The 14,102-nt window shown below is 36.1% G+C and overlaps 1 protein-coding gene across 1 annotated transcript; it reads right to left on the bottom strand.

Moving 5' to 3' along the window:
- Positions 1-4,875: 4,875 nt before the first annotated feature.
- Positions 4,876-8,746, bottom strand: LOC126599461 (ubiquitin-conjugating enzyme E2 10). The gene is made up of 5 exons (XM_050265846.1): positions 8,641-8,746; positions 8,432-8,504; positions 6,642-6,769; positions 5,852-5,956; positions 4,876-5,271 (listed from the first exon to the last, which is right to left on the bottom strand). The coding sequence occupies exons 2-5, from the start codon at positions 8,499-8,501 to the stop codon at positions 5,128-5,130; spliced, it is 447 nt and encodes a 148-aa protein (XP_050121803.1). The 5' UTR covers positions 8,502-8,504; positions 8,641-8,746; the 3' UTR covers positions 4,876-5,127.
- Between the last annotated feature and the right edge of the window lie 5,356 nt (positions 8,747-14,102).

Raw genomic sequence — 14,102 nt, 5'->3', positions numbered from 1 at the left:
AGACATGAGCACACTTAATTAACGGTTTACTGAGGTTAATTCACTTTAGCATAAAGCACACATTTTTAAAATAAAATTATTATTAAAGAGGGGGGAATTGTAAGTAAGTACATTTATCCTGAATCAAGAAGACGTATTTATTCCTTGAATGCTACCGCACTCTTTGACAAAGATATAAAGATTTAGAGTTGACAAGGTTAAGTTGTCTGGAAGGAATTTTTTTAGAGTTCGGAATTATTAGAATAATTTATCAAATAAAAGTGTTTCAAACCCAAAACATATATAGGTAAGAACTCAATAATTATTTTTTTAAATATTGGACTACATGCACGCTAATAATTCTCATTGTGTTCTCAAACAAAACAATGCATGATCTACGTAAGAGAGGAAAATGAGAGTGTCGTCCTAGGATTGGTTCAGAACTAGCACGACCACCATTGAGGTCCATTGGATGCTTCTGGTGTTCTTCAAGCTGTCTCTATGGTTTTTTTTTTTAAATGATATTGTCTAAACTAAGTAGAAGAGAGTGAGCTTAATCTCATAATGGGTTAGTAATAATACGGTTCAAGTTCGTCTTTGACAATAATCAAATCTAGAATCTCTTACTTATAAATAAAGAAAAATACATCTGTGTTTTAACTTTTAAGTTTTAACCGATTAATTCGAATAATTTTTTTTAAAGCAAATCTCTTTCCTTTTCAATTTTTTTATTTTTAAATTTTAAAGAAGGCCTAATGTAAGGCTGGTTTGGTATTGTTGTGCTTTGAAAAAAAACTGCTGTGAGAATAAGTGGCTGTGCTGTGAGAATAAGTGGCTGTGAAATAAATCAGCAGAGTGTTTGGTAAACTTTTTTGTAAAAGTGCTTTTGAAAAAAAAAAAACAGTCTGATAGTGAGTCTTTTCATTAAAGGAGCACTGTAGCTCTGTGTGCTTTGAAAAAAAACCAGTTTTCCAAAGCTGTAAATAGCAGCTTCAGTTTTTTCCTTTGATTTCAGCTTATTCTCACAGCAGCTTCCAAAATAAGCCCTTTTTTTTTAGTTTACCAAACACCTAAAATCCTCACAGCTTTTTTTCATGAATTTTTTTTTTAAGCACTTCACTCTCAAACCATCCTGTGGGAGCACTTTGGTGGCTTTTCAACGCCACAAAGAGGAAAACAAGGGCCCAAAAACAGCAATTGGAGATGGAAAGCGAGAGTGACAGAAAACAAAGCATCCCTCTCTCTCTAGACTCATGGTCCTAGGTTCTAGCCCTTTTGTAGGGCATGTCTCCCTAAAGGAGTACGATTCTTTATCTCCCCTCCTAATTTCTCTTCCCTTCTATCCCTTCTATTTAAATGATGCAATTACGCCACATTTACATTTTGTTTTGAAGTTTTTATATATAAAATAAGACAAAAAAAGAGTGAGATGATGAGATGAAAGGGGATGGTAATAGGAGATGACAGAATCATACTCCCTCCCTAAAAAGATTTGGATTTTTTATAGGAAGTGTTATTGACACTTCAAAAATCTCATTTTATACTTCTCACAAGTGTATTTTTCTTTTATAATATAGAAAGTTTGGAGTGTAGAATGAGATTTTTGAAGTGCTAATAACAATTCCATTTTTTATTGTTAACTCCACATATTTCAAATCTTCTACGCTTAAAACGAGGGTGTTTTTTTAGAGTCATTGTGTTTAACTGACACGTATTTATAAACTTAACTTTTTTTTATTTTCTTATCATAAACATTATATGTGTCAAACAATGACAAGTCACACATATTTTGAGTGCAAAAAAAATTAATATGTGTTCAAATTGGTTAAATATGGGAAAACGACTATAGTTAAAAGACAAAGTTGTAGGGTTGTAGGTCCTGGAGGACGTCTCGAAGGGATTGTAGGCCGACATTTTTTCCAAAGGCAGAATTGTCATTTTGTGTGCAAAACTGATATGCAACGTGTTGCAATTTATGAGCAGGAAATATTTACACAATTTGAATTCGAGTGATGTTTTATTCACCCACTTGATTTCATACTCGCCGCTAAAAAGGGTTGATGCATCAGTTAACTAGATTTTAAATCTGGATAATTTTTTAATCTTACCACTCTAGTTATTGGGTAATTTTCTAATCTTACCACTCTAGTTATGGAATGAATTTTTCATCACATGACGTTTCAGTTTATAATGCAATGTCACGTAGAGATAAATTCACAAATAATATTGCATTATGTTATAATGGAATACTATGGACAGTCACGGGGGATCTATTAAGGGACCTAAGTGGTCTCAAAACCACCCGGAAGCCCGGATAAGTAGTTGTGAAGACTTCCGAGGACCACCCATGTCTGGGCATGTGATGGAGGAGAATAGCAACGATGACTGCACTACAGGTTCTGCAAATCAAGAGAAGAAGACTGATCTTTTTAATTACTCGGCCAAAAAGACGTTGTTTTGAGTCAAGTTATTTAAAAATAAGAAAATAAAACTCACCCATCTTATTAAGCAATGTGAGAGCCTCACCCTTTTTTATTCAAAAAAAAGAAAGAGAGGTTCGAACAACTATTTCCTCAACCCCAGACCTCCGACTTCACTTTTCCCATTCCCATTTCATTCACTTTCCCAATTCCCTAATTGGCTATCCCCATCCAACGAATCCCCCTGCCACCACGACCACCACCTAGTTCACTTCTCTTCGCACCACTTAATCCCCCAATTTCTAAATTTAAGTAAGTTTTTCTATTTTAATCTAAATTAATCATATAGGATGTTAAATTCATTCTAGGTTATAGTTATTGTTAGCTGTTATGGGTTTTTGATATTGTTTGGATCATGTGTTAGGTTAGTTTACATATATATAGGAAGCCTTTAAGGGAAGAAATCCTCATTTTTCAAAAAAAATGATGACACTCTCTTAACCGTTAGATTTGGCTTTAATGAAATTATGTGGTTGGGATTTTGTGGCCTGTAATTTAATCTCAACAACATAATTTTATTAAAGCCAAATCTAACGGTCAAGAGATTGTCCTCATTTTAAAAAAAAAATAGGAATCCCTTTCCTTATTAAAGGGCTGTATATATTTATTTATTTAGCATCATCAATTGATATGGTTTTTTATTTTCGATTAATTGACATGTAGAAAAGAACAATATTACAAGTGAAAATCATCATCAATTTGTTTTATATTAGGACCATTAAATGTTAAAATTTTGGATTTCGTCGTTATTGGCGGTGCATCTGCAAGTCACTTTCCTAGTTACTTTGCACTGTCTCACTAGGGTTTTGGTTGGCTGGCAGTGGCACATGAACAGCTAGTGTCACTGTTCATAAGATTTTGCAGGATCAACGAAATAGAGGGGACCTCAAAACTCAAATAGTTGCTTGAAGTTGTAAAGGCCACAAAAATTGAAGTGGCCTGCCCACCCAATCATACCATCCAATTACAATGAAAAGCGTTTTAAAAAAAAAATACAATGAAAAGCATGCATGCTTTACCAATTTCAGGTTAAGGTGCATCTTCATTACGAGTTCGTACTTTTATAGGAACACACCTCAGTTGATCGCTGTAAGTCGTAACTCATGGTGGAGAGATTTTTCAATGTGATCAGCACACGGAATGATACACGTGTTACTATATAAATTATGGGATATGTGTATTAAAAAATTAATAACTTAAAAAATAAAAATTTTCACCACTTACATAAAAACACGTGGTGTACCATCCTGTATGCCGATCACACTGAAAAATCTCTCCATGATAAACTTGTTGATCTAACGATTATAACTGTGCTCGCATTAGGTACTAACTAGTAAACTTTTCACTTGCCCAACAAAAAACAAAGAGGTTAATTTTTTTTGGTAATAAAAAAAACAAAAATTGCTCATAACATCCATATTAATCCCAAAAAATAAATTTGACTGTTGGGATATCTAGGTCTCCTTTTATTAAAAATCAACTCACCCTTTGAGTAGAGTGTATTCAATTTGGGAATATGAGATATTTTAAAGGATTTTACAGAGTTTAATTGATTTGTAGAGATTTCATGTAAAATTTTGATTTAATTCCCTCAAAATCTCATGGGAAGAAATGAGATTTGTGGATGCTTAAAATACACTACGAAATCTCTCCAATTCCCTTTAATTCCTCAACATTTTCAAATTCTTTAAAATCAATTTCTAATTGAATATACCTGGATTGTTATAAACTTCTCTAAAATTCCAATTGAATACATCCGGATTTCTAAGGATTTTAATACGCTATCTTAAAGTCATGATTGAATATACTTTGAATTTCAAAGAATCACTTAAAATTGTGATTAAATACCCCTAAATTCATTAAAAGAATTAAAATCCCTCACAATCCCAATTGAACACACCCCCTAAGTCATTTAGACAAAAACCCCACTGAATGCCTTAAGAAGGAATTTTTTTTTTCAAAGTGTCAGATATTCGAGCGGGCACTTCATATGTCATAAAATAAGTGAAGGGACATTTCAGTCTTGAACAGGCTTGAATACCCGGTACTTGGAAGAGCCACACTTGTTTGAAATAGTTATTTGGGCCAACCCATTTGAAGCCCACTAGAAAATGAACCAGTCCTACACAGTACACATCCATGTTCGATACTGATAAAGGAGTTTTCTTCTTTTTGGAGGTTTCAAATCGCATCGTGTTAGGCTAGGCTGCGTTGCTTGATGAAAGAAGCTGATCTGGGTGGTTCAGCCGGACCCGGCGTCATCATGTGACGTCCGTTCAGCTCCAGTCTTCCTCATGGCCTGGGGGTACAAAAACAATTTCACACAATGATAAAACTTTTGTTGTGCTTCCAAGGAGTTAATTCTGCATGCGTCAAAATGTAATTTGCAAACAGCAGTACGACTAGTTTCAAGGAGTAGCTAAAAATGGTTCAATTTGAACAGCTCTTTGGGCGACACGAGAGAAATTGGTTTCGTAGTCTCATAAACAATTTTGCATAACAAATTAACAATTCAAAAGCAATAGTGTTCCGAGGGCAGAAAACTCTCCCTTTTGGTCCGCTTATGTGAAGAACACATCGATCACATATTCATTCATACATCTGATTAGATGATCATAATGCCACAGGGAAAGCAGCCCTCAGTCACACGGTCCTAGCAGCGCTCGGACTAACCCATAGCATACTTCTGAGTCCAGCTCCTTGCGGTGGTCTCGTACTTGTTCTTGTCAGTCTTGTACATGTGGGCAATCTCCGGCACCAAAGGATCATCAGGGTTTGGGTCTGTCAACAATGAACAGATCGAAAGCAACACCTGCAAAATAAAAGTGAAACCAGAGCATATGCTTCAGTAACATGAAGGATGAAGTGATGCATCAAATATAATAGCCAGTTATCAAAAATTTCCAGCCAAACCAGTTTCAATGTGTATGACACATCTGATCGAACTTTGTTTCCTGTTCCATGCATAACATCATAACCATTCAAAAGCCACAGCGTATCGCATCAAAATAGTTCAAAAAGACAACGGGTCCCCAATATCAATGAGTAATTCACTTGGGGAATTTCTTGGTACAATTAGCATAAGTGATTATTTGTCACAAGGCCAATAAAGGACTTGTGCTGTTTGTTCCTCATAGAGCTCTAATGTTTCATGCAAATTTTAATTTGTAAAACTTAAGAAATTACAATTGCAAATCAAAAACCAAAAAATATACAAATCATAAGGGGCCATGCAATAATAACGGAGTCCACCAAAATTATGGCATAGGATCATATGAGAAAAACCCAAGTTTCATCGCTACTGATTTGCTTTTCCTACTGGGGAAACTAGTTTCTGTAGAACAATCAAATTTGTGAAGAAAGCATTCCTGTTTCGGTTATTAAGCATTTACCTTGGATATGGTCAGGGCAGGGCTCCACTGTTCTTTCAATATGTCAAGGCAAATGCTACCGTTGCTGTTGATGTTAGGGTGAAACACCTTTGTCCTGAATGCAACCTGCACAAAACATAACAGTAACATGAAAATAACCAATATGCACAGTTCACAATTTCTTAGTCATTTGTTACAATTTTGATTCCTTATTTTCATGCATGGACTTTGGCTAGTGTGCCTATTACCACATTGACTTTGAAAAGGAAGCAGATATACAATAGAACTTAAAAGGTCGGTAAGCTTAGGCCCCTTTGCTAATTAGCTTACATCATATTTTAACAAAGGAGCACCACATGTGAACCATGTCGAGTCCCACGTACTGAAAAGTAAGTAGTAACGCAAACTGGTTACCGCTTCAATGCAGGAGACCATTTACTTCATTACTTGATATGCTAGAAAAGAAATAATTGTCAATTCGGGATATGAAAAATACATTTGGCATCAGGCATCAATTGATTATTGTTGGAACAATAAGAATCAACCAAGGCATAGTGGCACAGATGGTGGTCATATTTCCAAGGCACGAGCCTCAATTGAATTGGTTATCATATGTGTGTACTCAAGGTAGTATAAGAATAGGATTGAAATGTTTCCAGATTTTTTTACACTCCTCTCTCTCTTGGACACCTAGATACTATGATCCCATGGAAGCTGAAAGGAGAATGAAAACAGCAAAGCAATAAAGAAAAGAACTACCATGCAACAGCACACCAATTTGATGTGAAATTAATCGAAAGCCAGCAAGTACCTTGGGTGGCTTGAAAGGATAGTCTGGAGGAAAATGGATAGTGACAAGAAACACTCCACCTGCATAAGGACTGTCAGCTGGACCCATTATTGTTGCCTGCCAGTGGAACATGTCTTCTGCAACTGGACCTAAATATATACATAAGAGCAAAGGTAATCAAATTGAATATCTGCTAATAACAAAGTCATTAAGAGTCCTTTATCGTATAGTTTCAGTAAATTTTCAACACAAAAAAAAAAAAAAAAAAAAAAAAAAAAACAGCCAAAAGTTGCCATTCACTTGCACATAGTTTCAGTGATCACGGTAGATAGACTGCTGTGGCTATAAATGAGAGAAGCTTAGTCCATATTCTCCCAAAACAATGAACTCTTGCAGCCATTAAGTGGATTAAAACTGCTGGGTGGGATGATAATGACAACAAAGACAAAAATGAAGTTCATTCAAATGATGAAACACAAAAACAATCCATCCACAATTAAGTCATTCGAAACTCAAATATCATTTATAATATAACCCATATGTAAGACGTTACTGTCAATCTTCAAAGTAGACCAGTAAAAGAATATGCGTTTATAGTCCGTTCCGTTGAATAATCGCACTTAAGTGGAAATGGGGTAGTTTAGGGTGAGTCATATCCGGGATTAACTAATAGCTTCCGGTTATATCTTATGCCCATACTCAACCTAAACCAATTGTTAGGATGGGTAGGTTTAGGTCTATTCTATTTATAGCATATATCCAGCTCAAAGAAGGGAAGAAATATCTATAATTCTATACATGCAATAGACATTGTCACAAAGGGGAAATTTACTAAGAGAAGAAAGATAAAGCAGTTTATACTTCATTTTCAGAGTAATGTCATTTCAGAGAATCTAGCGATAAAGTGCCGAACAAAAAACCCCAAAACAATACTCGAGACACCCCAAGAAAATACTCAATCGCCTACCAAGGAACCATGCAATAACTGCTCTACCAAAGCAATACTTAACTCCATAAGAAACCCCAAAACAAATACTCAACATAATTCCAACTTCAAATTACCAGCCAACTTCTTTGAGTGCCCTAACCTCCCACTTTCTTTAGGCTTTCTAACAACATTAATGTCTCACAACTCAGCCCCTGGCACCCTGCGACCAAAGACAAGCATAAGAGTAACAAAAATCCCACCCAAAAATTGCTTTAACACCTCGGTGGACTTGCAAGACCAGTGATGCTGAGTTAGTTACTCAGTATAAGGATCACCCAAAAATTGTAAAGGTTTCCCTTTTGGATGTTAAGTGGGTCCTTACAAACCACTGCTACAGATTTATGACCTTGTTAAATTGGAAATCACCAATTTATAAGCAAGATGCTAGACGGGTCATCTATTGCCCAATTCGTTATAGCAGGTAGGGCAGGGAAATGGGTATATGGGTAACAAGTAACAACTACCACACAACAGCATCTTCAGTATCCTATACCTTCTTCTATATTCTCCAATAGTTCTTAACAATGCAATTCAGGTACCATATTTCCGAAAACAAATACAATTTCATTCGATTTTCGACAAATACAAAATTCGGCATGAGATAAAACGATCACAGGTCTGTGAAAGACTGCTGCTTTTTGCACAGATTTACTGGTTTGAGTTAAATCAAACAAAATTTCAAAAACATGCATCAATCGAAGGACAAATCAGATGGGGCTCATAGCCAAAACCTACCCAAAACACAAAATCGAAACTTTATCAGCTTGCAAAAAATCAAAAGCAACATCAAAAGGAATCAGATCGGGTTCGAAAGTGGAGGTACCAGCGCTGCAAGAAGTAGGAGGATCTTTCTGGAGGTCCTTGAGCTCCTTCAGGATCCGTTTCGACGCCATCACCTTCACAAACAAAAATTCAAACAAACAAGCAAGCAAACAAACCCTAGATGATCAAAGCAGCTCGGATCAAAAAACCCCAAATTTAATTTATGCAAATAGAGAGAGAGAGGAGAGAGAGAGAGAGAGGGGGGGCTACCTTGACCTTCAGAGACCCCCCTGCTTTTTATTGATTCTGATTTTATGTGTTTTTGGATTTTAGGTCTTATGAGTTTTTATTACAAGGTGGGTAGGTCTTTAAACCACCACTCAAAATCAGTTTATATATTAGGGATGTAATATCCACATCTAATTTTACTTCTCACACATCTTTTTAATTTTCGGCCGTCAGATCGGATGAATTGAAGAAGATCAACGGACATAAATTATTAAAGAGTGTGGGAAAAATAAAATGGGATGTGTGGATAGCACACCCTTATATATTAAACCAAGGAAATGACACTTATGTCATTTTACCATACATGCTTTACGTAGCCTTATTATTGGTAAGTTTTTGAGTGTGATTGTTATAAAACTTTAAATAAATGGAAAAACAATAACTTTGAGTTTCAAAATTTTTGATCTTATCGTTTTTGTTTTTTTTTAAAAAGTCGTTGTAGTGAAGTCTTGAGCTTTATTCTAAGTAGTCATTTCTATTGTTTAGTACGAATATTATAATTTAAAAAAAAACTTAGTCATTTCTTTTGTTTTTATAATTTTTCCAAAATCGTAAGTCACGGTCATATTGGTTTCATATTTTCTCTCGAATTTGATCAGTCTTAGACTCTTGCGTTGCTCATCCATCTTTATTTCAAATGCGAAGATTTCCTTAAGTGATTGTAAACATGTATGATTGCTTTATTAACAAAGATTAATATGTTACTATGTGTAATATTTACAATGTAATTGTTACTCCATAGGTAAAAAAGGGTCAGAAAAGTTACTATTGAATATAATACTTATATTCTTTAAAGTGAAATACACTCGCCACACACACGACAATATACGAGAATAGAACAAATGATTTTTATTTTTTCTTTGATAAAGATGTCAAAGTAATGGATAAAAAAATAATAAAAAAATAAAAAGTCTTAATTTATAGTCACATGATCTGTAAATAGAGTTGGAGTATAAACTTTGTACATAAGGAGAATTTCATGCCCTTTGACACACATAGATTTGAGTCGAGGCATGCTGGCAGATACTCAAAGGTGACGTAACCAAAAGTGTAAGTGACGTGACCAAAAGTGTAAGTGACGTGTAAAAAATAGAATAAATTTTGTTGATGCACAAAACCGGAGGTCTTGGAACAACGTAAATCCGACCGTGAATCTGCAAGTAATATAAATGATACAAGATGTATCGTGGTTCACCCCAAGGTTTCGGCTACGTCTACACTGAATATGTATTTATCTAAGGGAGAGAGAGAGGAGGAGCTCTATAATGTGAGAGCTTTGAGAGGGGGTGAGAGGCTTAGGAATGGCATCAGAAAATGGCCTCCCCTAATTGTGAGGGTGAGGGGTCCTTTTATAGAATAAGGACTCCTCACTTATTACATATTTGCCCATTCCTTTATCACATAATTACATTTAAGTCCCCTGAGTATTTATACGATGTCTAAATACGAGGCCCTAAATATGGTATAAACAAATTTAAACCGAAATTAGAATTTATTAAAGCTAATAAAGAGAGTGCACATTTGTGGGAAGAACCATATTACACAAGTAGTCAAAGCATAGATGACACTGAGACATAAGTAGAACAGTCAAACCTAGGTAAGATAATTATTACACAACAGGAAACAAACTCCTACATTTATTTGGGTGGATGTTAGAATCGCCAAAGATCTCTCGTTCACCACAAAAGATATAGCTAACTAAGTCCTGGAGAGCGAAAAACATAAAGTGTGAGTGAGCATTTGTTTTTAATTATATTATATATATTTTTATGGTTTCCCCAAATGCATTTGGATTTAATATCATACATATCATGCCATGTTTTTATTTCATCTTAAAAGTGCTATTGTATTGTTGAGATTTATAAATTGTCATGACATGTTCATATACACATTAGTTGCTCATCATGCATGCTTGCACCGATGTAGTACTCACCCCAAGCCAGTCCTGTCTTAGGTTGCAATAGGCAACTATGACTCTTATGTGATCTGCTTAGCGCTAGTCTTCATGTGGTTATAGTACTAGAGCATATATTTTCATTACATCCAGTCCTATTTATATCATAATTTTTCTGCATGGACTCGTGTGTTAGCATATATTGATGAGTACTTGATTTTCATATGCCACGATTGAGATATTGTGATTTATTGTGTTTCCTGAATTATTGACGATTTACATTTGATTTCATACCTATACGTAGTATGATTTTCTGGAAACTATACTGTTTTACGGGAAATGATTAGTATGTTATAAAAATAGGCGTATTTCTCAAGAAAATACCTCATTTATCACAAGCTAAAGCAAAAAGAACGAAACGTTTGAATGATTATAATCACTTCATGTATTTGAAACTATGGTGATATTTCGGTGATGGTCAACAGACTTGACAAGCCAGCTCACTTTTCTGGTTTAGAAGGACTACATTTTAGGCCACTTGGTAAAAATTTTCATTCCTAAATTTATCAGACTTTCTGACCTTTTGGTCAGCATCTACTCTGACTTTGATTCCATACTCGCTTCCCTGTACTGGAAGGCATTCTGGTTAACCTTGGGTACGTGTCTACTTTACAACACTTCATATCATTTCTAAGACGGGCATACTGTACATGAGAACCACTCTTGCATTGAAGTTTAGCCAAGACTATAAATTCTTCAACCCCGAGAAACACGCTATCGAGAGAATCTTTACTGTTGGTGATTTAGTAATTCGGAAGCTACTGTTGTAGCGAGAGGTTGCGAATAATGGTAAAAGTATAACTATGTCCTTGTCTATCAGATTATATTAGAATTACGCACCGACTCGACTTGCCACCATATAATCAACTTAGGTACCAACACGTGTCCATGCTATAGAGATACGTCTCTCATCTATCACATGTAATTCATCCCCAGCTGTTGGAGATTAACCCAAACTTGACTTATGATGAGGTTCTAATGACGATTCTTGATTGGAAAGAAAAAGTTCTCAAAAACAAAATCGTTCGACTGGTGAAAGTCTTATGGAGAAACCACTCAGTTGAGGAAGCTACCTAGGAGATGAAGGAGCTCATGGGAGCTCTTTATCCATGTTTGTTCTTTGATTATAATCCTCAGTAATGTAGAAATTTCGGGGAGGAAATTTTCTTAATGGGGTAGTTTGTGACAACCTGTCTCTAATTTTCCATGTAATTTCCTTTGCGAGTTTGTAAAATGATGAATATGCCCTTTTGACAAAAGTAGAATCAGATGTGGATGTTTGATGCTTCGCATTTAGTTTGTTTTTCCTATTATCGTAATTCATTAGTACTTGATATTATGTACGCGCGAGCGTAAATTAGACCCGAATCATATTTGTAATGAAGAAACGATGCTCATTTAAAGTTTGTTAACAACTGGTAAAAATGTACAAGTGTGTGTGTTACCTGGTGGCGGTAGACACTATTTTAGAAAAGGTGAGGTAAATTTTTTTTACTTCTAGAATTGTCCAATTGTGGACACATCCCCTTTAAATCCGGTTCCTTTAAGGTAGACCATACTTACCATCCAATCACTTTCCTTCCCACTCTCTCGGCCAATCAGAGTGATTTCACACACTATTTTTCTATCCTTCTCTCTCTCTCTCTCTCTTTCTCTCTTTCTCTCTCTTTCTCTCTCTCTTTGTGTGTATCTCTCTTCTTCTCTGCAACATAAATCACCAAATTTTATGGCTTCATCATCTTTCTGGTGTTGGCTAACACAACTCAATTCGGAGTCCAAGTGGACATTCCGGATCGGAGTGTGTCACCTTGGTTGTTGGATCCTCCTTGTTAAGTCTCACATCTTCTCACTTAGGAAAGCATTAATGAAAAGGTATTATTGAATAACTTAACACATTTTGATTTCTTCTCGTTTGTTGATGCACAAAACCGGAGGGATCTTGGAACAACGTAAATCAGACCGTGAATCTGCAAGAAATGTAAATAACACAAGATGTATCGTGGTTCATCCCAAGGTTTGGGCTACGTCCACACTGATTATTGTATTTATCTGAGAGGTGAGGGAGAGAACCTCTGAATATGAGAGGGGATGTGAGAGGGGTGAAAGGGCCTAGGAATTGGTATCCCCCAATTGTGAGGGTGAGGAGTCATTTTATAGAATAAGAGCTCCTCACTTATTACATATTTTCCCCTTCCTTTATCACATAATTACATTTAAGTCCCCCGAGTATTTGTACGAGATCTAAATACGAGGCCCTAAATATGGTATAAACAGTAGTCTCCCAAGTCTTCAGTCAAGAGAGTCTTTTGGCTGGAGACTTGAAATTCAGTCCATGTGTGGGCCGAAGTAACTGTTGTCTTGAACTGATGTTTGATATGAGGCGGTGCTCAATCTGAAATGATGCTCAACTAGAAGTAGCACATGCTGCGAGGCTGCTCAGCTCGTGGCTTATGTTGCCTTGATTGGCTCGGCTTGTGGCGTTGAAGGTGAGGGAGTTCCTTTTATAGAATAAGGGTTCGCTCCTCAATAAATGAATGATGGGCTAGAGTTGATGCTCTCTAATGATGGTAAGGGAGTCCCTTTTATAGAATAAGGGTTCGCTCCTCAATACATGAATGATGGGCTAGAGTTGATGCTCTCTAATGATGGTGAGGAAGTCCCTTTTAGAAAATAAGGGGTCGCTCCTCAATACATAAGTGATGGGGTAAGTCCCCCAAGTATTTTTCATGAGTGCTCTATAATGAAAGTGAGGTAGTCCCTTTTATAGCATAAGGGCTCACTCCTCAGTACATAAATAATGGGCTAAGTCCCCCAAGTATTTTTTTTATGAGGCCTAGTTGAGGCCCAATATATGGTACATAATGTAGTCCCTCAAGTCTTCGATCAATAGAGTTTGTTAGCTGGAGACTTCAAATTGAATCCATGTATGGGCCAAAGTGGCGTTTGTTCAGAGGCGATATTTGTATACCCTGCACTGAAGCTTTGTAGGTGAAGCTTTGCAAGTGAAGCTTTTGAAGCTAGAGCTCTGTAAATGAAGCTTTTGAAGCTGGAGCTCTGTAAATGAAGCTTTTGAAGCTAGAGCTCTGTATATGAAGCTTTTGAAGCTAGAGCTTTTGTAAATGGAGCTTTTAAAGTTGATTGACATAAGTGATGCTCATGAATGTTTATATTGATTGACATGAGTGATGCTCATGGATGTTGACATGAGTGATGTTCATGAATGTCGACATGAGTGATGTTCATGAATGTTAACATGAGTGATGCTCATGAATGTTAACATGAGTGATGCTCATGAATGTTGACATGAATAATGGTTATGAGTGATGCTCACGAATGTTTATGTATGAATGACATGAGTGATGCTCATGTATAATTTTGAAGTACTGGGCGTACTTTTGATCACCTGGTTGGTGGTAATAGCAGTAGGTTGCCAAATAATTTTTTGTAGTACTGGACGTACTTTTGATCACCTGGTTGGTGATAATAGCGG

This window comes from Malus sylvestris, chromosome 14 (assembly GCF_916048215.2).
Source record: "Malus sylvestris chromosome 14, drMalSylv7.2, whole genome shotgun sequence".
NCBI lineage: Eukaryota > Viridiplantae > Streptophyta > Magnoliopsida > Rosales > Rosaceae > Malus > Malus sylvestris.
The sequence above is the reverse complement of the archived record's forward strand: the minus strand, read 5'-3'. Positions and strand labels throughout refer to the sequence as shown.